The 26087-nt window shown below is 30.7% G+C and overlaps 8 protein-coding genes across 8 annotated transcripts; 3 read left to right on the plus strand and 5 right to left on the minus strand.

Annotated features, from left to right (window-relative positions):
- Positions 1-344: 344 nt before the first annotated feature.
- BX663DRAFT_445982 (uncharacterized protein) lies at positions 345-2212 on the minus strand. The gene is made up of 3 exons (XM_051523674.1): positions 1537-2212; positions 1340-1442; positions 345-1199 (listed from the first exon to the last, which is right to left on the minus strand). The coding sequence occupies exons 1-3, from the start codon at positions 2029-2031 to the stop codon at positions 442-444; spliced, it is 1356 nt and encodes a 451-aa protein (XP_051387929.1). The 5' UTR covers positions 2032-2212; the 3' UTR covers positions 345-441.
- A 1113-nt stretch (positions 2213-3325) lies between these two features.
- BX663DRAFT_482191 (uncharacterized protein) lies at positions 3326-4836 on the minus strand (the record flags this gene model as incomplete). Its single annotated transcript, XM_051524404.1, has 4 exons — positions 3326-3557; positions 3624-3691; positions 3851-4629; positions 4698-4836. 4 exons carry the CDS (start codon positions 4834-4836, stop codon positions 3326-3328), a joined length of 1218 nt encoding a protein of 405 aa, XP_051387930.1.
- A 4675-nt stretch (positions 4837-9511) lies between these two features.
- Positions 9512-11382, plus strand: BX663DRAFT_15720 (chitin deacetylase). Its single transcript, XM_051521622.1, has 4 exons — positions 9512-9573; positions 9643-9781; positions 9873-10488; positions 10575-11382. Exons 3-4 carry the CDS (start codon positions 9898-9900, stop codon positions 11367-11369), a joined length of 1386 nt encoding a protein of 461 aa, XP_051387931.1. The 5' UTR covers positions 9512-9573; positions 9643-9781; positions 9873-9897; the 3' UTR covers positions 11370-11382.
- Positions 11383-12967: 1585 nt separating this feature from the next.
- Positions 12968-14579, minus strand: BX663DRAFT_425573 (uncharacterized protein; the record flags this gene model as incomplete). Its single annotated transcript, XM_051522494.1, has 4 exons — positions 12968-13143; positions 13206-13337; positions 13430-13548; positions 13618-14579. The coding sequence occupies 4 exons, from the start codon at positions 14577-14579 to the stop codon at positions 12968-12970; spliced, it is 1389 nt and encodes a 462-aa protein (XP_051387932.1).
- Positions 14580-14870: 291 nt separating this feature from the next.
- BX663DRAFT_15727 (Vps51/Vps67-domain-containing protein) lies at positions 14871-15612 on the minus strand. Its single transcript, XM_051521624.1, has 3 exons — positions 15452-15612; positions 15323-15367; positions 14871-15244 (listed from the first exon to the last, which is right to left on the minus strand). Exons 1-3 carry the CDS (start codon positions 15529-15531, stop codon positions 15049-15051), a joined length of 321 nt encoding a protein of 106 aa, XP_051387933.1. The 5' UTR covers positions 15532-15612; the 3' UTR covers positions 14871-15048.
- A 9-nt stretch (positions 15613-15621) lies between these two features.
- BX663DRAFT_445989 (uncharacterized protein) lies at positions 15622-18584 on the plus strand. Its single transcript, XM_051523675.1, has 4 exons — positions 15622-16105; positions 16196-16315; positions 16383-16511; positions 16586-18584. Exons 1-4 carry the CDS (start codon positions 15727-15729, stop codon positions 18532-18534), a joined length of 2577 nt encoding a protein of 858 aa, XP_051387934.1. The 5' UTR covers positions 15622-15726; the 3' UTR covers positions 18535-18584.
- A 992-nt stretch (positions 18585-19576) lies between these two features.
- On the plus strand, positions 19577-24356 carry BX663DRAFT_557157 (uncharacterized protein). The gene is made up of 6 exons (XM_051531753.1): positions 19577-19887; positions 20020-20102; positions 20161-20333; positions 20411-20857; positions 20932-23877; positions 23961-24356. Exons 1-6 carry the CDS (start codon positions 19637-19639, stop codon positions 24294-24296), a joined length of 4236 nt encoding a protein of 1411 aa, XP_051387935.1. The 5' UTR covers positions 19577-19636; the 3' UTR covers positions 24297-24356.
- A 30-nt stretch (positions 24357-24386) lies between these two features.
- Positions 24387-26084, minus strand: BX663DRAFT_534076 (uncharacterized protein). Its single transcript, XM_051530567.1, has 7 exons — positions 26011-26084; positions 25861-25950; positions 25764-25784; positions 24870-25694; positions 24707-24799; positions 24530-24646; positions 24387-24459 (listed from the first exon to the last, which is right to left on the minus strand). Exons 1-7 carry the CDS (start codon positions 26044-26046, stop codon positions 24427-24429), a joined length of 1215 nt encoding a protein of 404 aa, XP_051387936.1. The 5' UTR covers positions 26047-26084; the 3' UTR covers positions 24387-24426.
- Between the last annotated feature and the right edge of the window lie 3 nt (positions 26085-26087).

The raw sequence follows: 26087 nt of genomic DNA on the forward strand, positions 1-26087 counted from the left end.
TAAGGTTTACAAAAGCATATGATCAGCTAAGCCAAAGAAAAAGGAGGGGAGGTATAAATTACAGAAAACAGTAAAATTATCTTTTGATAAATAAATTATGATAATAGTTTCCCTGGTACTAAGTTGTATAACTATAAACTTTGTATTTGTGTTACTATATTTCATAAAAAAGAAAAAAAAAGGCTTCAATATAAACATGCATACATATATGCATAAAATGAATTCATGTAGGTATATGTCCATTCTCTTTTAAAAAGTTATGCTTGCGCCCTATCATGTATTTTATTGAAGCTTTACAGGAGGGGGGGGGAGGCTTAGTGTCAATATATATAATACAGCTATTTAAAGAGTAGTTAAAAAGATAAATATTAGACAATTTTATTTGAAGCAAATATATAAATATAACGATCAATATTTAATAATATAATTAGAATTATATGTTTAAAATGGAAATAACAAAAAATGAATAAAAAAAATATATGTATAAAAAATAGATTTGGAAGTAGAAATAGTAGAGCTAGCACTGACAGTATTAGCAGAAGGAATAATTGAAGAAGAAGAAGCGCTAACCAGAGCGTTATCAGTAGTAACGGTAGAATGAGAATTAACTAAAGAACGAGTTGTTTCAGCAGTGCTATTGTAACTATTTTGTTCATTGATGGGATAGACGAAATTGGTTTCCCAATAAGGATGGGAAATATTAAAACATTGATTCCAGGGAACTACATTGAATACTTGCTTGATCCGTGGAAGCCATTTTTCAGCCATCAAGACAGTAGAATTATTAAGTTCATGTTGAAGAACAATATGACCTGTCTTATTATCTTTTCCGTTCTTACGATCTGTGATCCAGTTTTCAAAGTAGCCATCCACTGTGCTTGGTGGTAACTTTCCTCCACCTTCACCAGGCATATTCCAGTCATCAGTGTCTTCATCCCAGAGAATCGTTTGTAAGCCCATTTGCCAAGCAATAGCACGAACACGATCATCAACGTCACCATAAGGAGGTCTCCAGCACTTGGTAGTAACACCTGTTATCTCCTTGATTGCCTTCATTGTCCAATACAATTCGGCTACAACGCTTCCATTTGAAAGTGATGTCATAGCAGGATGAGACCAAGTATGAACACATAATGTGTGGCCACTCGCTAAAGCGCGTTGTGCCGCAGCTGGAGCAGCAATTACATTTGATCCTATGTCTATTATATAATAAGTACAAATATATATATATGTATATGTATATATAGGGAAGGGATACCTTCCCCTCTCCCCCTCCCTTCACCCTCTTTTTATTTTTTATTTTTTTTTTTTTGGCGTCCCTTCCTTTTTAAATATTTACAAAATAATCCAGCTTTTTGATTTTGAGAAGCCAAAAAATCATAAAGATGCGGTTCAGCCCAAATGCCCCCATCTGATTCTGTAAGAGGTCCATCATCATAAGTCTTTTGTAGCCAAAAAAAAAAGGAAAAAGGAAAGAAAAAAATTAAAACATATAAATATATAATTTTTTTTTAAAAAAAATAATAATATACATACTAAACCCCAATCTCCTACTTGAGGACAAGCAGATACATCAGGAGGAATAAGAGGATTCTTTGATTGAACACAACCTGTAGCACTCCACCAGCAATCAGGATCAGATGAATCATAACCAGACATATCTAGATCACCATTCGATTTTGCTTTACGAACAGGACTATTGGGCACTTTGGACCAATCAATCGCCCGAATAACGGCCTGAACTTCTGCTGAAGTTGTAGGAGGCATCTTCCAACTACTAGGATATCCAGCTGCATTAAAATCAATCACCGGTAATGAACCTGTTGGTATAGATGAGTTATCCTTAGGATAGGATTGAACATTTCCAGCTAATGGGACTACGTCAGAAAGCCATGTAGGAGGAACTTGAGCAGGTGCACTGTCAGAAGAAGGCGATCCCGAATTTGTATTCTGTGTATATGCCTTAGGAAGAATTGAAATAGCTAATGTTAACACTAGACTAATTGATTGTAAAATTGATGAATTAGTCATTCAATATATATATATGTGTGTGTATGTGTGTGTGTGTGAGTGAGAGTATAGAGGGTTTTTTTTTTCTTAAAAAAAAACAAAAGAGAAAGTGAGAAAGAGGGGGAAAATGGAGGGGAGGGAATAGATACATCTTTAGGAATTTATATAGGGTTGCAGTTGTTACACGACTACCTGTCTATTTTTGGGACAATTGCAAATAGTACTGTAACAATCACAAAATATAGAAAAAAGATACATATATGTGTATACATATATAAGCTAAATAAGGAATATTTACCAAAACGGATTTAGTTCACTATTTTAGGTATATTATTCATTCAGCCACAACCTCAAAAAGAAGACCATAATATCACACAATACTAGTTTTTTTTTTTTTTTTTAAAAAAAAAAACTTTATACCTATTAATTGTGTATGTTTGTAAGCAAAAAAAATAAATATGAATTTGATGTTATTTTCTAAAAATAAAAGTGCAAAATATAAAATCATTTTTTAAAAAAAAAAAAAATATAAAAAGACATTTTTATTTGTAAAAGAATGAATGATCATCATTTTGAGTATACAGTAAAGGTCAAAATAGATGAAAATTATGATTTTATTCACTTGTATTAAACAATAATGTATAATACAAAAAAAAATCTGATAACTGCGCATAAAATAAATTTATCCGTGATTTAATTATTTTTCTTATTGTTATATCAATTGTATTTTTTAAAAATTAAAAAAAAAAAAAAAAGCACACCACTTTCTCCTTTTAATCTGCTATACGAATAAAACTTTAATATGTATTATATAATAACACATCAATAAAATGTGTCTTTGATAGTCATATATAATCACGTTAATAAGTTTTATTCAACAAATAATTTTAGATTAATCAGTAGTAGTAGAACAATCGTATCATTTTTATTATGTTTCATATTATTACAGGAACAAAAAATACATATAAAAAAAAAAGTGAAACAAAAACCCAGAAATGGATAAAAATTCCAAGTAATAAATAACTAATTAAATTTATGAATTTTACTGCAAGAAATAATAATAATAAAAAAAAAAACTATTTTATTGTTATCAGTTCTCCATATGTTAATATTAATGATAAAGTAAACTAAGGTATCCTAAATCAATCCCTCTTTAGAGCTTGATCATTAAGTAAAATTTTAAAAAGGAAAAATAAAAAAAAAAGATGAATATTATAGAGTGAGGATAAACAAAGGAGTAATCATGTAATAAAGACAATAAGTTTTATCAAAAATAAAAAATAAAATAAAAGACAGGGCATTCTATTCTAGTTATTTAAATATGGGATGAAATGGGTTTGTACATTGAGTTTGTCTCAGGTTTTTGTTGTTGTTGTTGCACCACAGCAGCATCCTTTGCAGCAAGCATGGCTGCAGTGTTTGATCTTCTTGGACAATATCTATATTCGGGAAATGCTGCCTTGTGAGCCTGTTTATCCTGCTCTGCTAAATCATGCCATGGCTTCTTTTCATTTTCCGATAAACGAGCCCAGCGGCGTGAAGCACGTCTGAATAAATAAATAAATAAATAAACTTTATTAATATTTCATTGTAAAATAGATAGAGTAACTTACTTTGAAATTTCTTCTGCACGTAAAGTAGGATCTTGAGATTTTAAAGCTTGACCATAATGACAACGAAACTAATAAAACAAAGTATAAAATAAGGATTAGAACGGAGTTATATATTAAAAAAAAATCTCTTTATCGTTCCACTTTTGAAAGAATGGAAAAAGAGAAAAATAACAAAAGAGCGGAATTAAAAAAAAAAAAAAAAAAAAAGAAAAGAAAAAAAAACTTACGTGAATCCAAGCATTACGAGGTCGCTTAATATGTGCATTCTTTGTTAAAAACATTCTTTGATCAGCACCTATTGTCGAAGGACGTTTGGTGCCATGTAACATAAATGATACACGAGCAAAAGAGGGCTGTTTGTTTCCATTTGCAATTTCTTTAGAAAATGGACAAACACCGCCAGTATAAGATGATGTAATATGACCATGATTTAGACGTTGTTTTTTTGCTGAAAACTCTTCTTCATCCGCAGCAGATAAACTAATTGAATTGATAAAGGTATCTGCAACTAGTGAGCCAGAGTGGTTTTGCATGGATGCAGCAGCAGCAGCAGCAGCAGCAGCTCTCATGGTAGGAGATAAAGGTGCACCTGATTCATCGACCATTGGGATGCTACTACTTTCTCTTGACCAATTGCTATTATGTGCTACAGGACATCTAGAGGAGACGAGTTGTTCATGATGAGGAATGGTATTAGGTTTAGGTTGAATAGATGGTAAGTATGCATAACGACAGGGTATTTGTGAAGAATTAATAGAAGATATAGGAGAAGTACGTTGTTGATGACTAATAGAACTATTTACATCGGGAAGTGGAGAAGGGGGGTTAGGTGATTCAGAACAAGAAGAAGCAGAGGATGGAACTAATGAAGGGGTTTCCTTTGAACTAAATGAAGAATAAATCCTTGGTACAAATGCACTTTCGCAACGATAGTTTTCAAATACAGGAATAGGCTCTAGAAATTGAGGTAACTTATTTACGGATAGCATAGAGGTACATTTTTCAGCTAAAAAAAAAAATAACTATAATTTAATATAATCAAGTATTTAAGAAAATTAAAACTAATAAGCTTACAAGTTGAAATATCTTTAAGAGGAGGTAATTGTATTGTTGATGTATTAACATTTTGTGAATTTATGGTTAAAATGCTTGATTCGGGATTAAGAACAGCAGGAATAGTTTGAGGAGATGAAAGAATTTGACTCATATTCATTTTTTTTTTTGTTATTTCTTATATTTTATTATAAAATAGAAGCGTTGAAGCGGATCGAAATTACTACTAGAATAAGGTATTTTTTTTTGTTGAAAAAAATAAAAGAGGGGCAGAGGGGAAAGATGTCAAACTATGTGATAGTTTTTAATTTTTTTGATTTAAACAAGAAAAAGAAACAGAAAAATAAAACAGAAATGGATCAATTTATGTATTACCGGACTTTTAAAATATAAATAACATTCAACTAAATAACAAATATACAATGGCTTAGATAGTAGAAGTTTTTTTTTTTTTTTTTTTTTTTTTTTTTTCTTGAGAGAAAAAAGAAAGGATTGTATAACTTGATTCCCTAATAAAAGCAATTCATAAAAGTGATTAAAGCTATTTTTAATTACTTTTTTTAAAAAAAGAGAAAGATAAAGAATAATAAAACAATAAAAGTTTATGTTTAAAATCTGTGTAAATGTCCGTAATAGCAGTAGTTTATACTTAAATAAATAATAAGAATAGAGTGCACTAACACTAAAAATTAAATAATGGAACCCCACCCGGTAATTACAAAAGTGGCGCGACCTTGAGATTATTATTGTTCGTTTAAAAAACAATAAATTTAAGTAAATTTGACAGACTTAATTTAAAATGAAGAGAGACACAAATTGCGTAATTTGTTTATTTATTGTCGGTTTTCATATCCTTACTATTAATTGTCTGTGTATTGTACCTGAAAATGGGATGCAAAATAAAATGCTGATAATTTAAAAGATGTCAAAAAAAAAAAAATAATAATCGTCCTATTATTATGAAACAATAATGTCTTCTAATAAAAAATCAAACTCCAATTTTAGAAAATGTGGGTTTATTGTTGCTCATTGTTAATCCTATTTTTGGGGTCTTGGTTCAAAAGCATGTGAGTTTTACATCTGTGACAGAGGCCGTGTTCATGATAAGAAAAGGCAAAAAAAAAAAAAAAAAAAAGCTTTAAAGTTTTCGTTTGTAAAAAATTTTTCTTTATTATTTCTAAGAATAATAAATTACTAGGCTTCTTTCTCTCTCTCTCTTTTTATATATAAATAGTAAATCTTACGAAAAAATAGATAAAAATAATCTGATTATTATAGTATACAAACTGGGTTTTATTTTTTTATTTTTTTGATCCAGTAGAACAATGCAACCTTAAAAATTTCGTAACTGAAATAAACTTGTTACCATGGAAACTATTCTCTATTTTATAAAATTTGGTATTTAGCAAATACGTATATTTATTCTGACCCCATTTGTGGTTTAAATTATTTATTTATGTTTATTTATGATTAGCATAAGTACACTTATGTATTGTCTAATAATTGATTTATCTTTCCTACATTCAAATAATATTCTATTAAATAAAAAATTTTATTTTAACAACTCTCAATTAGGCAGGTGATATTGGACACGTCAATTTTGCTCAGGACGGACTACTAATAAAAAAAAAGCATAATTATGACGCAAATAGCGAGAGGAAAAGAGGAGGGGAAGAAGAGAGCCAATCGAAAAAATATTTTCTCGGATTATGCTAGAAGTGAAAATGTAGATTTTTATGGTGAAGGAGATAACCGAGTACATGTAGGAGTAGACAAATAATTAGACAATAAACAACAAACCAGGAAATAGCATTAAAATATACACGCATTTAATGTGTAAAGAAAAAAAAACACCCCTATTTAGAAGAAAAGAGGGAGAGAGCAAGAGTCATCAACGGATTTAAACATTTAAAATTAACATTACATGTAAAGACGATCTATAGCATGATGTTTTGTAAATAATTATATAAGGTATTTGGAATTATTTTTACTACACTATTTCGACAAAATAAAAGTAGAAATTGGTTATTATTAGTAAATAAAGATGAGACAGACTTTAATATAAACTAGGAATATACATAGTAGCAAACTACCTCTAACAGCTCCTTTTTTTCCTCATGTTATAGTACGCTTTTATTTAATGTAACTACAATATTTTTTACTTGAAGATGATACTATCAAAATGAAAAAAAGATAATTTAATATAAAGTCAACAAATAGAAAGGCGAATAACGTTTTTAAAAGCATTAGATTTTATTTTACGTGTAAGATCTATACTGCAACTCTGAAGAGAATATCTCTACTCATTCAATAATATATAATCTTTTAGCATCTGAAATCATGTAAACCTTTTCTTTATTTTAAAAGAGTTTTATATCTTGATTTTTTTTTTTCAATTTCATAATATAGAAGTAACAATGGGAGACCAGCAAACTTTATATGAGCACGAAAGAGCTGAGAATAATGTTATAAATATACTGATAATAACAATAAAAGGTATATTGAAATAGAAAAACAAACAATAGAGAATATAGTAAAATACAAATTACAAAGAGATCAACTGGTATTAGATTCCTTTTTTAAGCGTATTCTTATTATATATATATAGGAATAAATATACTTTCTATTATATAAAACTAACTGTATTTTCGGAGACAGTTTTATTTATTATATAAAAATAAGACTTAAAACAGTCTATTCGATCTATATATAAAGCAAATTTCTGTAGCTCGGAGATCATCTATAAATAAAAGGATGTACGGAAGCTATTAAAGGACTATTTCAAAAGTAGAAGAGTTTAGGCATGATGAGGTCACTATAAAGACAATGAGCAAAAAAGCAAGTTATAATCACTAAATAAAACTGTTTATTAAATAAAGTTAACACATAATTTAGATTGAATACAAGTTGTATATAATTTATGCAATAGACAACATTATTTAACTAGCTACTGTTTGAATTGACTAAATCTCCATTATCAAACATAAGAAGAACTCAAGTTACGTTTATTAAACAAATGAGTGAGAAAATTTGACCTATTTTAAAAGCTCTTCACTAAGTTCACATTATTATCAAGTAACATAAACTAATTACTGTAGTCCTTGGTCATAGATTAGCTAAAAAAAAAAATAAGATAAAATAAATAAAGATTTTCATCATCAGGGGAATTGGGTAGACATTTGTTATCAATAAATGTAACAATCTTATTTATTTTTTAAGGTGTAACATATGTAGGGCGTATAAGCTGGTTACTTTGATTTATTAGTAGTTATAAAAATACAGAATATAGCTGTTATATATTTTCTTTTGTTTTATGATACTAAAAATAAAATAAAAAAGATTATCTCTATTTAGTGAAATATATTAAGGTAAAGGAGGAATAAAGTAATCAGGACCCTATTTTTATTTTCGTGGTTATTTAGTAGTCAATACCAGTAATTTCTACATTCTAAATACAAATATATTAAAATACTACAAAATAAATAATATCTATTATCGTCTTACTTTTGCCTACAAATCAATTTTTTTTTTTTGTCAGACAAAAAAAATAAAATAAAAAAGCTTGTTAATACGAATACTTTCTGAAAAAAGGTGTAAGCTTGTCGCTTATTGGAATATCCCATTGTTGTATAACTTTATTGAAAAAAATATATATGTATATAATAAAACGATTATAGAATTCAGCATTCTTCTTTTACTATTGTAACACGTATGACAGTAGTAATATTTTGTGTCTTCTTGCAGAATTATTATTATTCTATTTTAGTCAAAATTTTCAATTTATATTTGTACAATATAAATAAATGTCCAAAATAGGTCGATCCTATTTATATGATAGATTCAAGCTTATAAATAAACAAGTAGAATTGCCAGCGTAAATATCAAAAAAAAAAAATTGCATGTGATTATTATTTATCCTTTCCAAGCTCAGATTTTTATAGCTTATTTTTTCTTCTTGAATTTGCTGTTTGAGAGTATAGAAATAATAGATCCAAGATTAGACTGCACTCAAATCACATCATTATTAACCTTAGATGTTGTAATTGAAATATTTATAGAGAAAAGTTCACGTCATAAAGTCTGTAAATAGTATCATTTTACATAGAATTCCTTTCTTCGTTGAGAACACATTTGTTTTATTAGGTAACAGATCTATTTTTAGTAAGAATATTATCCGAAAAGGCATCATATATTTAACTTTTTTTTTTTTTAAGGGGCTCCATATTAAAAATGATAGTCGCTGATTCATAGGCGTTTAATAGTAATAACGGGTACCATCCATGTTCATCCTTTGTTCCTAAGCAAGCTATTATATCAACACCTATTATATATTCTATGCTATATTATTAGTTAGAGTCTTGTTTGTTTGCAAACATACAATTTTTAGTATCGATACATATTATACGCTCATCATTAAACTATTTTTATGATGTTTCAAAAAAAAGAAAAAAATAGTTTTAAAAAAAATATTTTTATTAATGCTTACAAGAAAATTTACTGAAGCCTATTACTGCCAAAAAGATAGTTTCTATTTATTACTGTTATTGGAATTAATAATCTTCAAAGCATTTTATTACACGCTCACTTTGAAAATATATTCCTTTTTTAAATATTTTATTCTGTTTAGAATTTAAAGAAAAATAATTATAATTTTCCGATGCTTTTTTTCTTTTTTTGAGCAGCTAAAAAAGAAAAGGGACGGGGAGGAGGGGGGGGAAATACATTAGCCATAATTATTGTATCAGGTTTATTTTATTAAAAGAAACAAGATTAGCGTGTCTATTTAAACTTTGTATACGTCATATGCTAATATTTATATCAATTCGTTACACACTAGGTTGATTTTTAATAGTAAATTTCATTGCTATAAAGTTAACTTGTCCACAGTTGAAATAAAGTAATATGAATCAGCTATATAATAAATGCAATGCTATTTTTAATATTGAATTTTTCATCTTATTACCAGGTATATCATATAATGAAATAAGCTTGGATTTAGAACGGAGTATGATTGATACTCTTCTGGGCCATCAGTATTACTAAAAAAAAAAAAAAGGTTATTACAACTGGCTAAATATGTCCTAAAAACATGCATTTTAAACAATGTATTTTTATATTAATGACCCGCAATCAGACTATATAAATTATAACATCGTGTTTTTGATATTTCCTTTTTTTTTTTCTTTTTCTTTATAGCATATTATTATCTATTAGTTAAAAGATGTACTACCTTACAGGAATTAGTGCATTACTTTTGGCAACAGCAACAATGACAGGAACATGTGTGTCTGCTGCTGCTACATCCACTTCTTCTGGGGTTTTAGCAGTCCAGTCCCCTACATGGTTACCTGATTTCCCTATTCCAAAGGGTGCTAGTTTAAGTTATCCTACCGGTCCTTTAAATATTTCTGAAACATTATCAGCAAAGAAATTAAATCTTTCCGCGTATCCTACACCTTGGAAATCGCCTTCTATTGATCATCCAGAAATTAAGGCTGTTATTGCTGCAATTGATTGGGATAAAGTTCCTAAAGCACCTGTTCAAAAGTCTACACCTAATGGTGATATTGATATGTCTAGTTATGATGAAGCTAATGATCCTTACTGTTGGTGGTCTAATACAAATTGTGTCAAACCTAAAGCTTCTTATTTACCTGATGATATACACCATTGTCCTAGAGCTGGTGATTGGGGCCTTAACTTTGATGATGGGCCTTTCAATCCAACTGGTGATAAGAATATCGATAAATGGGCTGAGCCTGAGCTTTATAACTATTTAGCTAAAACAGAGAACCAAAAGTCTACTCTCTTTGTAAGTATAGAATATAAATAATAGTAATAATAGATTACTTAAAAATACACATATACATATGCATATACATATATATATATATATAGTATATTGGCTCCAATGTTGCAACATATCCTGAAGCTGCAAAACGTGCACTTAATGATGGTCATGTTCTTTGTGTTCATACTTGGTCTCATCCTCAAATGACTACTCAAACTAACGAAAAAGTTGTTGCTGAATTGTATTGGACTCTTCGTGCTATTAAAGAAGCTACAGGTGTTACTACTAAATGCTGGAGACCTCCTTATGGTGACGTTGATGATCGTGTTCGTGCTATTGCTTGGCAAATGGGTTTACAAACGATTCTCTGGGATGAAGATACGAATGACTGGGATATGCCCGGTGAAGGTGGAGGAAATTTACCACCAAGCACAGTTAATGGTTACTTTGAAAACTGGATTGCAGTTCGTAAGAACGGAAAAGATAATAAGACAGGTCATATTGTTCTTCAACATGAACTTAATAATTCTACTGTCTCAATGGCTGAGAAGTGGTTACCTAAGCTTCAAAAAACATTTAATGTTGTTACTATTCAAGAGTGTATGAATATTTCTCAACCTTACTGGGAAACTAACTGGGTTTATCCAACTGAAAAGGATCCCCTTACTAATACATCTACTACAATTGTTTCAACTACTGCTATTACAAGTTCCTCACCTACTACGACTAATATGGCCACTCCAAACCCAAGTACTACTGATATTATTGATGTCGCTGCTGAATCATCTGCAGTAAATAATTTAGCTAATACACAATCCATGCATTCTGCTGCTACTACTGTCAAGGCCACTAGTATTGGCTCTCTATTAACTATTTTTATATTAATGTCATACTTACTTTAAATATTTTTATCACATCCCTTCCTCCTCATATCAATTTATGTATACATATTATTATATCTCTTTCTTTATATACACATGCATATAGATTTTTATAATAAACATCACTTATTTTTATATATATATACATACATACATATTTATTTTTAAAGAATAATGATAAACCTAAAGTTTATAGTATATACATACAATATCCCTCTTTTATTATCATGTTATGATATGAACTATGTCAACATAAACTTATGTGAATCATCATTGCAGCCTCAAGTCAATCTTATAAAGCAATAATTAATTATGAGACGAATTGCCCTCCCAAAAAAAAAAGTGTGTGTATATATGTGATAAAAGAATAATACATTTTAATAATGATAACAAAAAGATGTTTTATATAAGAATCCTCTTTTTTTTTTTCCCCGTTTTAAATCGTTATACATGAGTAGGGTTTTCACATGTGCCATATACAGCTCCATTATATCTTCGACAATATAATCCATCTGCACAGACTAAATTTTGGCTACATTCTATAAAAGAGTATTAACGAAAATAGATTCCTGAATTATAAATGAAATATTATTTACCTTGATGAAGTGAACGATAAGTTGGAAGATCGACAGCAACGATTGAAGATACCATCATAGTTAAGAGAGCAATCGCAGTATGGAACTTCATGTTTAAATAATAGGATAATATATTTGTATAAAAAGAATACATATAAAGAAAGGGAAGGCTATTTTATACTCTTTTTTATTTTTATTTTTATTTTTTTTATTATAATTTCAACCTAAATTGCATATAATAAAAAATCATCTGCTTTTAACAGAATTGTTTGAAAATACTGAATGACTAATAGGAAGTAAAGTAAATCTTGTTACTTGAGATGCTAATGGTAATATATTATATTGTCCATGCTGCTGGTTTGTCATTAATTTTCGTGCTCTATTGTTTAATCAATAGCTAGTTAGATAGAGTCATTATATATACATGCATATGCTTTTAAATACCTTTCGTAAGTTTCATGATTGGTATTAGACAAGACACCAAATAATAAGGATTGTTTAAGATAAAACTTGTTTACATTTATTTTTATGTGAGGCACATAACTAGCCCAATTAATAGGATCGATCTAACAATTGAACAAAAGATCAGATAAAGAAATGCGCGCGCGCGTGTGTGTGTGTGTGTGTGTGAAATACCTTTTCTTTTAAGAATTCAATCAATGCGTCGTTATCCCTGAATTGTATTTCTTGCGTTAAAATTACATTCAAGAATAGATAGTCAAAAAGTAACTGCACTGCTCCATTTTCTGTAAAGTCCACATTTTTAATATTGGATGTATTGAATACTTCATTTACATTCTTTGATAGTCCCTGTTTTAATTCATTTATAATAGCCTAAATTTGCAAAGATAAATGAATGAAAATCTATAAAAATTCATTACTACTTTACTTGATCCAGCATACAACTATTTATGCGTTGAATTTCTTCACATATAAAATATAAATCATTTACAATAGCATTTGTTGCTTGAGTAGGCATTTTAATATCTTCAATACCTATTCACATTGCGAAATAAATAATAAAATTCCTTCCTCTTTTGTCTTTCATAAACACTTACTTTCCCAAATATTTATAGCAGAGCAATGCTCATTCCATTTTAACCTGAATAAAGATGAGCTCAATTTCTTTTTAAACTCTTCCTCTAACCATGTCAGCCATAATTTATGTGAATCATGAAAAGTATTTAATAGAATGTTTTGTACATCTGTGTATTTAGGATCTTTTTTTTTTTTTTTTAATGTTAGTTAGTTAGATTTTCAATTACAAGACCTTTTTCTATACCTTTCATAATGTTACTACGTAATTCAAATACAGGTGTAGCTTCAGTTGATAAAATTAATGTCTTTGGTAGTTCCTTTGATACAAATCCGATATTTTTTGCAAGACGTCCCAAAAAGATAGACAATTCATTTCCTGTCGAAAAAAAAAAAAAAATAAAAAATAAATTAAATCGATATTAAGCATAGTCTTGCTGTACATTGCTCCCCCCTTTTTTTTGTATTTACTTTTTTTCTTATCTGTCCATTCATGGGTACGCTTAATCAAAGCTATTAATCTATTGGAATAGTTGATGACAGATTCATAGCATTTATCTTGGAAATATGTTTTTATCATTTCTATATCACTATTTAAAAAACGATCTTAAAAGTTTAGTATTTTTGATTTTTTTTCCTAAATTAAATCTGATACTTACTACTTGGCATAAAACTGATCATTATCGTAATAATTAAAATGAGATTGAATATCCTCTCTAATTCTAGCTAATGTAGAATCAAAACATTCTTGAAGGTAACTCAGTGCGTCAGTTTTATCAAGTGCTGTTTCTTTTAAAGTGGTTTTAAATTTCTCAATTTCTTTGGAAGACGAAAGATTGGGTAAGGTAAATGCACTTTGATGTTTCCCATTAGAGTTAGGCCAAATATGAATTGTCAATGGTATATTCTTTTTTGGATCTGTAACACAATGAGGCCAAACATGTGTCTCAGGCTGACAGGATAACGCTTCAAGATCTCTATCTATAATACACTTGGCTTGATTATTGAAAATGTCTCTATATATATTACCCCATATAGAATAAGAATCGTCCTGAAATAAATGTTGAATGCTTGTTTCCCACTTATTATTTTTTATGTTTGATTCATTGTCCTCTAATAATTTCCATAGTTTGCATCGGATTTGAACAAGCTCAGATTGACTTTGGATAGATAAAAATAGCTCTGATAATTTTTCTTTTAAAAATGATTCTACATTTTGAATCCATGCTTTAATTGATGTTTGAACATCCTTTAATTGTAATAAAGGCTCAGGATTAAATTGAGGCGTATATGTTTGTATTGTTTCAGGTAAGTAGCGTACAATTAAATGTACACTTGAGCTTGGTGAAAATAAACGAGTAACGGCAGGCTGACTAGGTGTTTCATTTCCATGACTTGACTTTGAAGGTATTAAGAACGTTTTTTGAAATGATTCAACATAAGACTCTAAAAGTGTCTTTATAGGTTTGTTCTCCTTTGAGATAAATATATCATATACTTGTAGAAATGTATGTTGAATGATACATGTTATTTCTCTGAGTTGATGTGTGATACGATGATTGACATTATCTGACCTTTTTCTGTAGAGCTGAAGAATATCTTGTATAGCATTAAACCTCATCTCTAGTAACTTTTCCAGGGAATCTTTATATGATAATTTGTCTAAAAGCATTAATCCTACAATCACCTCTGAAATATGCTAATATATAATTTATTTATTTTATTTTCTCTAGTCATATAAATATAGGTTAAGCAAATTACCTCTGATGTCTGTTCTGAATTACAAAGATAATGTATAGATCTTTGAATGATTTGAGTCTCAAAAATACTCACAGAATCCCATTGTCGTTGAATAACAGGGAATGCAGTCTCAATATCAATCGTCAATCTTGTCTTTTCCTCTTCCAAGTATTCATATACTTTTTTCGTTAATATAAATAGTCGACTTGCATGAAGATATCTATGATTCTCTAAAGCGTGCCATATTTGTTCAGGAACATCTGCTAATGATTTAACTAGAGCAGCAATAATATAGATATCATTTCGTTTTGTATCTATATAAACTATAAAATAGGATTAGCCTGCTTTTGTCAAATACTATATAAACTGCAAATACCTTGGTTATTTTTTTCATCTTGTATCTGTAGCCTTTCTTTTGCACTTTCTTTAATGTTATTGATATCACAAGCTGCTTGCATATGTTTAAAGTTAGATTGAATTGAATGTGCTTTTTGGCTCATTGTAATAATGGTGTCTGCAGCCGATATTAAGTCTTGGTATTGCTCACTATTAAAAAGGGAGAGAGAGAAAAAAAGAAGGTAAAAACAATTCGTTTTAACATGTTTTGTTCCAACGTATATTTACCCAACCATGGCACGCAATTCCTTCTTTTGAGTCTCTATAGCATTTCTAAAAAAAAAAAAAAAAACAAAAAAAAAAGTCGAACCAATGAGAATTTAACTTTATACTTGTAATGCTTTTATAGTTAAATACCGAGTTTTTTGTTCGAGCGCACGAACATCAGGTACACTTAATTCTTTAAAGTAAGCATCGGGATCATCTTTTGTGGACATTGGTTTATAAATATAAGAATATGCGGATACCTAAATTCACCACAGGAAGTTTTAATTTTTTATTTATACGCGTTACTTTAATTTATATTATGTATTAGAGAGAGAGAAAAAAAATTTATTCATTCTCTTTTCTTTCCCTTCTCCTTCCCCTATGATAGTTGTGTATGTTTGTAATATAATTTAAACTTTTTTTAAATGGATCCAAAACTCTTTGCAGCTGTTCAACAAGGAATGAACATGAACAATCAACAAAACCAAATGTTACCTTTTCAACAAGCACAAGCACAACAACCAGACATGCAACAACAGTTTAATGCTTTAACTAATGCTGGTTTAGGTAGCATGTCTTTTAATCCTGCTAATTTTGCAGGTGGAATGAATTTTGGTCAAACTGATTTTAATGGAATTGATCAACCTGATTTAAATAATATAAATCCTTTTCTTCAAGCAAATCAACCTCTTATGGGTAATATGAACTTGAATGCTTTCCAACAACAACAACAACAATTACGTCAAAATTCTCAGCCAATTTATTCGCCTCAGTATGCAATGCCATTTGCTGGAAATAATCCAGGTAAATTTAGAAAGAAGAGAGAAAAAAAAAAAAAAAAGAAAAAGATTAATGTTATTCAATTAACTTTTTTTGTTATTATTATTGGTTTAGCTGTTCACTTCCAACAAAACAGAAATATGTATCATCAAAATGTTGGTAATATTATGCCTAATACTCCCCAAGCTTTAATGCTTCAACAGCAACAACAAGCTGTACTAGCTATGAGTAGAGGTAAAAAAAAATATAAAAATAAGACTTAACATTAACAAACTATAGTACTCATTTAATATAAAAAAAGCTAAACATTCACCAAGTCAATCTCCAGCACTTAACAATACTCATTTTCCTGTTAATCCTTCAATAGGTTCGCCTATTGTTGATAATACTTCTCATATGATAGGCGGAAGAATAGGTCCTGAATATACTAGTAAATACGAATTATTATTATTATTATATATATGTATATAAAGATAGGAACCACTAATTATTTATTTTGTATAGCTTCGCCTATGAATCCCAATGTAGGATCACCTGTACAGAGCCTCCAACAAGGTAATGGTATCTCACCATCGCCACAAATGATGCGTGTCATTCCTTCTCAAGCAAACAATCGCTATACGCAACAACAAGGCAATTTAAGTGATGCTTCGCCTTCTTTAAATAACCTTTCTTCATCTGCTACGTCATATGCTTCACCTCAACAACAACAACAACAACAACAACAGCAACAGCAACAGGCTGATTCATCCATAATTGAAGGTCAAGTAAATAAAAATTATAATAGATCCAATTATGTACAACAACAACAACAGCAACAACAATCTTCTCCTAGTCAGCGTTCACTATCACAACGTCAGTCAGCTACACCAGCTGGAAGTACACAGTCTACTCCACACCAGACACCTCAACAATTAGACAATACTACAACTACAGCTCATATGAGTCCTGCTACTAATACAACTTCAACTCCTACTAAGCCTTCTGACACAATCACTTATATACCAAAAACACGTAATGTCGAAACTTATGGTGGTGTTGATCTAAAGTACTTTGATAAATTTGAAATCAAGCCGCTCATTCCTCATATAAATGAACTTGGTATCATTGATATTCAGGCACTTATTTTATCTATTAAATCTGGCATGAAAATGGAAATAACAAATGCATTAAATATCTTGACAGTTTTATCAGCACATCAGCCTTCGCAATTACCTTTATCTCAGTGTGATGACTTATTGGATACATTATTGGATCGTTTAGAAGAGGATATTTTTGGAGCTTGTAGTAGATATAATCAAAACTCACCCTCAGCAGCAGCAGCAGCAGAAGCAGCAGCAGAAAAGAATGAAAGTAAAACGATGAAAGATTTGAGCTATACAGACTTATTTGACATGTCGTTGGATGAAATGAAAAGTTTAATTCCTCAGTTAGAAAATTCGACTTCAGACGTATGGATTTCAGTTCGAGAACGATGCTTATGTATCTTTAATTTGTTACGTAATTTTTCGTTTATGAGTGAAAATATAGAATATTTAGCTAGACATCGTCGTTTGATTATTTTACTTGCAAGAGTCATTACTAGCTCATGTCAAGTGAGTACGATTGAAGGACTTGATACGAGAGGAGAAGAAGCATGGTTTGTTGGTATTCGACGTATGGATACCTTAGAATTTCGTAAAAGCATTTTAATTGCCTTTTCTAACATATCCATGTTCCTTAATGCACAAGATTCAAAGACAGCGACTGCACTTGTTGAATTAATTCATGACTTTTTAGTGAATGGACCAGACACGTATTATTCTGTATTAGCTATTGAAACATGGGCAAAATTAACTATTAATTACGATAATCGACAGTTATTATATGCGTTAGTTGTTGAAAATGAAAAGATGATGAAGTTATTAGAAGATATTTGGTTAGAGCTCACTGCTGTTATTCGACGCGACTTTTTTACTTTAGATGGCAATGTGATGAGTGCCTTAACTACAAACCAATTGGCTATGTTAGAATTAACAGTGATTGGGATCTATAATAGTATCGTGATTACACAAACTGAATCCTTAAGACAAAGATTAATTCAAGTAAATAAAGGGATAGGAATGATGATGATACGATTATGTATGACATTAGCAGAATCAGGAAATCCACAATTTAGTTTAGTAACCAAAAGAGGTATGGAATTCCTTAGAGCACTTATTTGTGGAGGAGATGGTATTCGAAGGCGTAACCGACAACAGACACAAGGACATGAAACATCCTCTTTAGAGCAACAAACAGAAGATAAAGATCAAAAATTATCCATTTCTGAAATTGCAAGTCGTGTATTAGACATACCCGTTGTATGTGAAAAATTAATGTTATCCATGTTAAAGCCTACTACAGATCCAGAATTCTTACGCGAATTATCAGATATTGTTTCTCTAATAGATGATGATCAAAACAGCATCTAAAATTCCCAATTTTTTTTTATTTTACTTACTTTTAATTAAAAAAAAAAAAATACATTTTATTCTATTTAAATTTACTTTTTACTTGATCCTATACATGTATACAAATATATAAAATAACCTTAGCGCTTAATTCTTCTTCTTATTCATTTTGCAGTAAAGCAAAACGATAATTTCTTATTACACAGTATAGAAAGTTGAAAGCATCCTATAAATTGATCTACTAAGAAAAAAAAAAGAAAAAAAGAAAAAGAGATTCCATCAACCCATTTTGTGTAGTTAAATGCTTAAAGCAAATAAGGACGACTTTTGTTTTCTTCAGGATTGAAATAGAATAAACATATTTTAGAAACAAGGTTTATTCACGATAAATTAGCTTGATATTTAACAGTGACATTTATGTGAATAATAAAATAAATATATTATATCTTCTCTTAGTTAGTTAGAAGGGAAAAAAAAAGTATGACAAAGAGTTGACAGGCTCTGTTACCTGTTGTGTTACAAATTTAGTGTCAGTGCAAAGATGATAGGACACCAATGTACACTTAAGACGCGAAAGCATTCTTAATTTACTCGTTTATAAATAAAGCATTTTCCTTTTATTTGTTTGAGTAAATATTAGATTTTTTTTTTTTCTTAGTGTTTTCCTTTTCATATCCAAATAGATTATACTACTTTTTCTTCCTCCTCCCCCCAACAATAATAGCCTTCCTCTTTTTTCTTTTTTTTGTTTTCTAAAAGTTTTCTATTATCAATTTCTATTCATAGAAGAAATTTACCCTTAACCACTAGTTTGATCTTTTTAATAAAAGTTCATTATGTTGGAATACAGTTTCATATCCTACTAATAACAAAGCATCGAAATACAAAACAGAAAAAAAAAAACTTTTCAGTAATTTTGGAAACAAACAATCGCACAAAGTATTTTAAATCCCGAAAATTGGCACCGGCAACACTGTAATTATTTTCGTCCCCCGGGTTTGTCCATATACAAAAAACAAAAAAAAAAAAAAATTATAATTTTTTTTTTTAAAAAAATACGAACGTAAAAATAGGTTTCATTTTCTTTTCTGTTATTTTTTTTTTACTTGTCTCGGAACGTTATATGAATAGAAACAATCTAAATAACACAGAGCATAGAGCAAACAAGATTCCAAATTATGCTCAAGCTGCTAAATCAAATCAACAGCAACAGCAACAGCAACAACAGCAAACGCGAAATCAGCAACCGCAGCAACAAGCAAATCTCGAGCAATCTACTTTTACAAAAAGCTCTTCTAAACATAATAATTACAAATCTGGTGGCATGACTCAAGCACCATACCAAAACTATAAAAATTCTTATACTTTTAATACGTAAATATATATAAGATGAAGTTTATACTAAAACAAATTTGCATTTTTATACATGTATATAATGTGAATATAACTTTTTAAATCTTTGCTCATTTTTTTTTGTTTAATCTTTATATACTCTTTCCAAAATAGATATAATAAACCAAAGGAAAACACACCATATTTAAATAGAAAACCTTCTGTGCAATTACCGATGGCTCCACCTACAGACACTAGTAAAAAAAAAAAAAAAAAAAGCCTTATTATTTTGTACTAATAATTTTATTTGTATAGCTCCTATTCAATTTGGATCTATTAACCAACCTTCAGATAGTACACAACCAGTAGCTTCTAATACAAGTCATATAGGAAATAAAACAAATGATATACCAACTACAGCAAAAACCACTGAAGTTCAATTTGGCAGTTTGCCAGCTATTACGGATACATCATCTCCTTCATTCAATGTAAATATTGATAAACAAAAAATTGCTTTTAATATCTATTATAACATGTGTGTTAACCCTTTATTTTATTTTTCTAGTATCGATCAAGAACAACACATCAACAAAAGTCAGAGATACCCAAACAACCTCGTAATACTACTACTACTACTACTACTACTACTACTACTACTAATGATGGTCGATTATTTACTCAACCCTATGCACCCCGTCAAGGTGAGACCCCATATAATCATAATCGTTACTACAATAACTATAGAAACAATGGTTACATAAAATCTTCTACTCAACCACATCATTCTCCGAATCAGCCTTATCATCATCAGTATTCCCCTCAACAACAACAATCTCAACAACGTTCCCCTCAACAACAAAACACTCTACCTCCATCTCCCATGAATCATCGTACTTCTCCTAATCAGAATGCTTATAGTCCAACTAAAAAGAATACATTATCTCCTCATATTCCTCAGGGTTCACCTCAAAATATACAAATGACTACTGCTTGGCCTGCTGCTAATCAATATGTAAGTGAATTCAAACATCTATTCTATTCTAGCTTATAACTTGTTTTTCTAATTATCTCTTTCTCTTAAAATAGTTCTATCCCCCTCAGTATCCTGTTACTGTGCCCTATAATATGCCTCAAACAGCTCGTACAACAATTATTCCACCCTCTACAACTCGTAAAAGGCTTGCTATTATTGATCCAGCTACTGGTATGGCCGTCAACACAAGCCCCATCTCTCTTAACAATCCTAGTTCTTCTGCTGCTTCATCAATTCAAAATAAGGAGGATAAGCAACCTGATTTCATAAAACCACCCCATGTCTCTAAGGCTGTCTTGATCGTTGATCCTGCTATTCGTGATCGTGAACTACGCGAAAAGAAAGAACGTGAAGAGGCTGAAAGGGAAGCAGCGAGAAAGGCTGAAGAGGAAAAGAAGGAAGCCGAAAGAAAGGCTCAAGAAGAAAAGGAACGTAAGGAACGTGAAGAAAGAGAACGTAAAGAAGAAGAAGAACGTTTAGAAAAGGAGAGATTAGAGGCTGAGCGTTTGGAGAAGGAACGTTTGGAGAAGGAGAAGTTAGAGGCTGAGCGTTTGGAGAAGGAGCGTTTAGAAAAAGAACGTTTAGAGGCTGAGCGTTTAGAAAAAGAACGTTTAGAGGCTGAACGTTTAGAAAAGGAACGCTTAGAGAAGGAGCGTTTAGAAAAAGAAAGACTTGAGATTGAACGTGCTCGTCTTGCTGAAGAAGCTATTGCGGCTGCCACTGCTGCATTAGAAAAGCAAAAGAAAGAAGAAGAATTGCGTCGTAAGGAAGAGGAAGAACAAGAATCTAAACGCATTATTAGTGAATTAGAGGCTGAAAAGAAAAGAAAAGAAGCCTCTGAGGTTACGACCTTAAATACCTCCAGTCTTCAATTAACTCAATCTCCTGTATCTTCTCCTAACGTCACCTCTATAAGACCTGCAAAATTGATTGAAGATCTCGAAAGTATTGAATACCCTCCTGGTATCAAACCACCCACAAAGACTGAAAATAATAAATATGTATATACTATTGACTTTTTACTTCAATTCCAACAACTTTGTTCAGTAACGGATGTTGATTTATCTGCTATTAGTGCAAAGCAAGACCATGATAATTCTGGCTTTGGTAGTCGATCGTCATCAATGCGTCAATCTTCTGATCGTAGTAGAAATGCTCGTAATCAAGGCGGTAACAATAATAATAATAATAATAACTTCAGTCCAGATGCTGCAATGTATAAAATGGGATCTCGTGATGGTCGTATGGAAATGGGTAAATTTAACATGGGTCGTCCATTAGCAGTTCGTAACAATAGTTCCCATATGGAACGTCAAGGATCTCATGGCGCCTCTCGAGGTGGTATGATGATGGGTCGTGGTAATGGTCGTGGTGGTTCATCGGGTGGTATGAAGATCATTCGTAACCCTCCTCAGCAAAATGCAGCCATGGGTGGATCATCTATGATTCCACCCTTGGAACCCGTTGCACCTCTTGAAAAGAGTGAAAACAGATGGGTTCCTCGCACTCCTGCACAATCTGGAGATGCTCCTAAGGAAGGTGAACTCATGTCTCAAGAATTCATTACTCGTAAGGTCAATGCCTTGCTTAATAAGTTAACATTGGAGAGATTCGATTCCATTTCAAATCAAATTTTTGATTATGCACGTCAATCTGCTAAAGAACAAGATGGACAATCATTACGTACTGTCATCAGGTTGACCTTTGAAAAGGCCTGTGATGAACCTAACTTTGCCAGTATGTGGGCTCGTCTTTGTCGTAAGATGTATGATTCAATGACAGATGATATTTGCGATACAAGTATTGTAGATGATAAGGGCAATGCTTCTTGTGGTATTCCCTTATTTAGAAAGTATTTATTCAATCGTTGTCAAGTTGAATTTGAAAAGGGTTGGAAAGTAAATATGCCTAAATTGGATGATGATGCGATGATGACTGAAGAGTATTATGCCGCTGCTAAAGCGAAACGTCAAGGCTTAGGTTTAATTCAGTTTATTGGTGAATTGTTTAAATTAGAAATGTTATCAGAACGTATTATGTATGGTTGTGTAATTAAGCTGTGTAATGATCCTAGTAATGCAGGCGATGAAGAGGCTGAATCCCTTTGTAAATTACTTACTACAATTGGTAAAGCACTTGATAGTAAACCCAAGACGTCTAAATGGGTTGATATTGTCATAACTAGAATGAAGAATGAAATGATGAATAGCCCTAACTTAACTTCTCGTGTGAAGTTTATGATTCAAGATTTACTTGATTTACGTAAAGATAGATGGATTCCTCGTCATGGCAATACCCAAGTGGGACCTACTACTATTGCAAAGATTCATGAAATGGCAGAGAAGGCTAAAGGTGAAAAGGAAGCTGCTGTCGCTGCTGCTATGAAGCGTAACAATAGTTCACGTGGACAATATGCACAAAGCAATAATCCATATAATAATAGTAGTAATTCTACTAATAATAGCAGTAATCATCCTGTTTCACGAACTGGATCTTATCGTCCTGGTGGTTACCAATCCTATAATAACAATGCAAATAGTAGTAATAATAATAATAATACTAATAATACTGCTAGTGATGGATGGAGTACTGTTTCTCAAGGAGCTAACAAGACACGCACAAATGAGCTTTCAAACTTTGGTAAAATGGACAGAAGTAGATCAAGGACCAATATTCTGGGTCCATCCAACAGTCCTTTCCCTAGTTTAAGCAGAGGTAAATCAGCTACAAATGTTGATACAAAGGGCAGCATGGAAGGAAGAGCCAGCCCTGCTACTAATATGTTTAGTGCATTATTAAGTAGTACGAGTGAAAAGACTGAAGAGCGTAAGAAATTACAATTAACACCTAGAACAGTAACAACAACAGAACCCAAGTTAGAGGATGAGCCAGTATCCTCAGAGAAATCACCTTCAGAGAAGCCTAAATTATCCGAAGAGGCCATCAAGCGTAAATCTAAGAATATTCTTGAAGAATACTTTAGTATTAACGATAAAGCAGTAAGTATTAACAAAAGAGTATATAAGCATTTATATGATTAACTAAGGAACTAACTTTTTTTTTATTTAAAAAAAAAAACTAGGAACTTACTGAATGTGTTAAAGAACTTGATGACCCTGATTATCGTGTTATTTTTATTGGAGAGATGTTTACTGTAGTAGAAAAGAAAGCTCAAGATGTTGAAAAGATCTGTGAAGTCATCAAATATCTCAATTCCCAAGAGTTACTAGAGAAGGACTTGTATATAAAGGCAATTAAGAGTTTTATGGAAACTTATGATGATTTAACTATTGATGTGCCTCAAGCACCTAAATATGTTGCCCAACTTTTACATGCATCTTCAATTACACCTGATGAAGTTGGTGGTGATAGCTATGAGTCATTACAAAACGCTTATTCTGTCTTAAATGATAATTAATACTATAATAAAATCTCGTTACTATATATATAGAAAGCATATAATAAACTTGAAAAATAATAATAATAATATGTATATTTTGTATATGTATAAATATAAAAAAAAAGACGTGTTTATTTATAATGAATCTTTATTTATTGTTATTTGCTTTCTTTTCTGCAAGCTAAAATAGATAAAAACAAAAGGGTTAAAGCAAATTCATTGTATGTATATATGTATATAAAGTGACTTACTCGGGCACGAAGGGCAGCCATACGATCTTTAACACTTCCTGTAGGTTTAGGCTTAGGCTTTTCACGTTCTTTTTCAGCTTCCTTTGCCCTCTCATGAGCTTCTAATAATGATCGTACCTAAAAAAAGAAATAGATGTTTAATTTAGTTTGTTATTGTAGCTTCTATTATTTACTTACACCTGGTGGAAGCTTAGCATCTTTCACCCATTCTTTTTTATCTACAACAAGACCTAATCTTGGTAATGGTGCTTCAGGGATACTAGCATTATACTAATGATATGCATGTGTAAATTAGATTTTATATTCTATATAAATATATAATATATATATATTTATTTACTTCTGTATGAGTTTTGAAATAATCGGTGATAGCATCACCTAACATATCAGCTCGCTTTTGTAAATCTTTACCAGATAGAGGAATCAACCAATCCTTTCCAAATTCAAGTAAAAAGGCTTCTGTCACTTTTCCTCCAAAATCTCTTAATTCTTTAGGTTGAATTAGATATAAACTAGGTACAATATACATAATTTTGCAAATATGTGAAATGGTAATCGTTCTTCTTGTGGAATTTCTCAAAACAGGTTCAATTTGATGGTATAAAGCGGGCCTATTGCGTGCAGCACGATCAGTAAGTATAATATCAAGGGCCTTACGAAGTCTTTCAAGTGTTGTTTTCTCATAGTCAATTCTTTCTTTATCAGATTCTGTCAAGTATGTCTTGAAAGGTGCAATGTAGTGATCATTCGTTAAATGAGTAGGAGGTGTGACTGGTTCAATAAAACATGATGAAGGAGGTGAGGGTGTATCTTCTGTTGGAATAGAGGGCTCATCCTCTTGAACACGTTTATCTTCCAAAATTGTTTCTGACTCTACAGGAGTCGTCTCTGTTATTTCTTTAAGGCTTTGTTTTAAAATAAGATCTTTAATACTGGGTTTTATATTCTTTTTTTCTTTTGTTAAAGGATGGTCATCGTGAATAGGCTCAACATGAACTGTTTTCTGTTTTTTAATGTTGTGATTTTGAACTAATTCCATTTTTCGCTTAGAAATGCTGTCAGCTTCATTTACAGATGGTTCATCATTTTTAAGTATCAAAACGGTTTGTTTTAATTTCTTTGTAGCAGCAATACGACTACTCTGTCGCACTGGTAATTGAGGTTTCTATAAATGTATATAAAAGTTTATTTAGTCTTTCATTTATTATAATTACTATTATTATTATTATTTTACCTTTACTGGTTCAAGAGGAATCTAATATTTAAAAGAGAGAAATAAATTTATTATTCAAATAGAAAGAAGCTTCCTTTGTAAATATATTTTTTATTACCTCTTCAGCTGGTCTGAAAGCTTTATTTACATGTTCTGAATCGACTACTTTGCTCCTATTGAAATCCGAATCAAATCGTGTCACACGTTTCTATGTATAAAAACAAGGTCAATAACATGAGACATGTAAAATTATAAAACAATAAAATACCCTTCCACGAAAGTCAATACAGGTTTGTTCCTTCATACTAAATACTAAAATGAAGAAAGGAGATAGGGAGATATAAA

This window comes from Cokeromyces recurvatus, assembly GCF_025118155.1.
Source record: "Cokeromyces recurvatus strain NRRL 2243 chromosome Unknown BX663scaffold_1, whole genome shotgun sequence".
Lineage (NCBI taxonomy): Eukaryota > Fungi > Mucoromycota > Mucoromycetes > Mucorales > Mucoraceae > Cokeromyces > Cokeromyces recurvatus.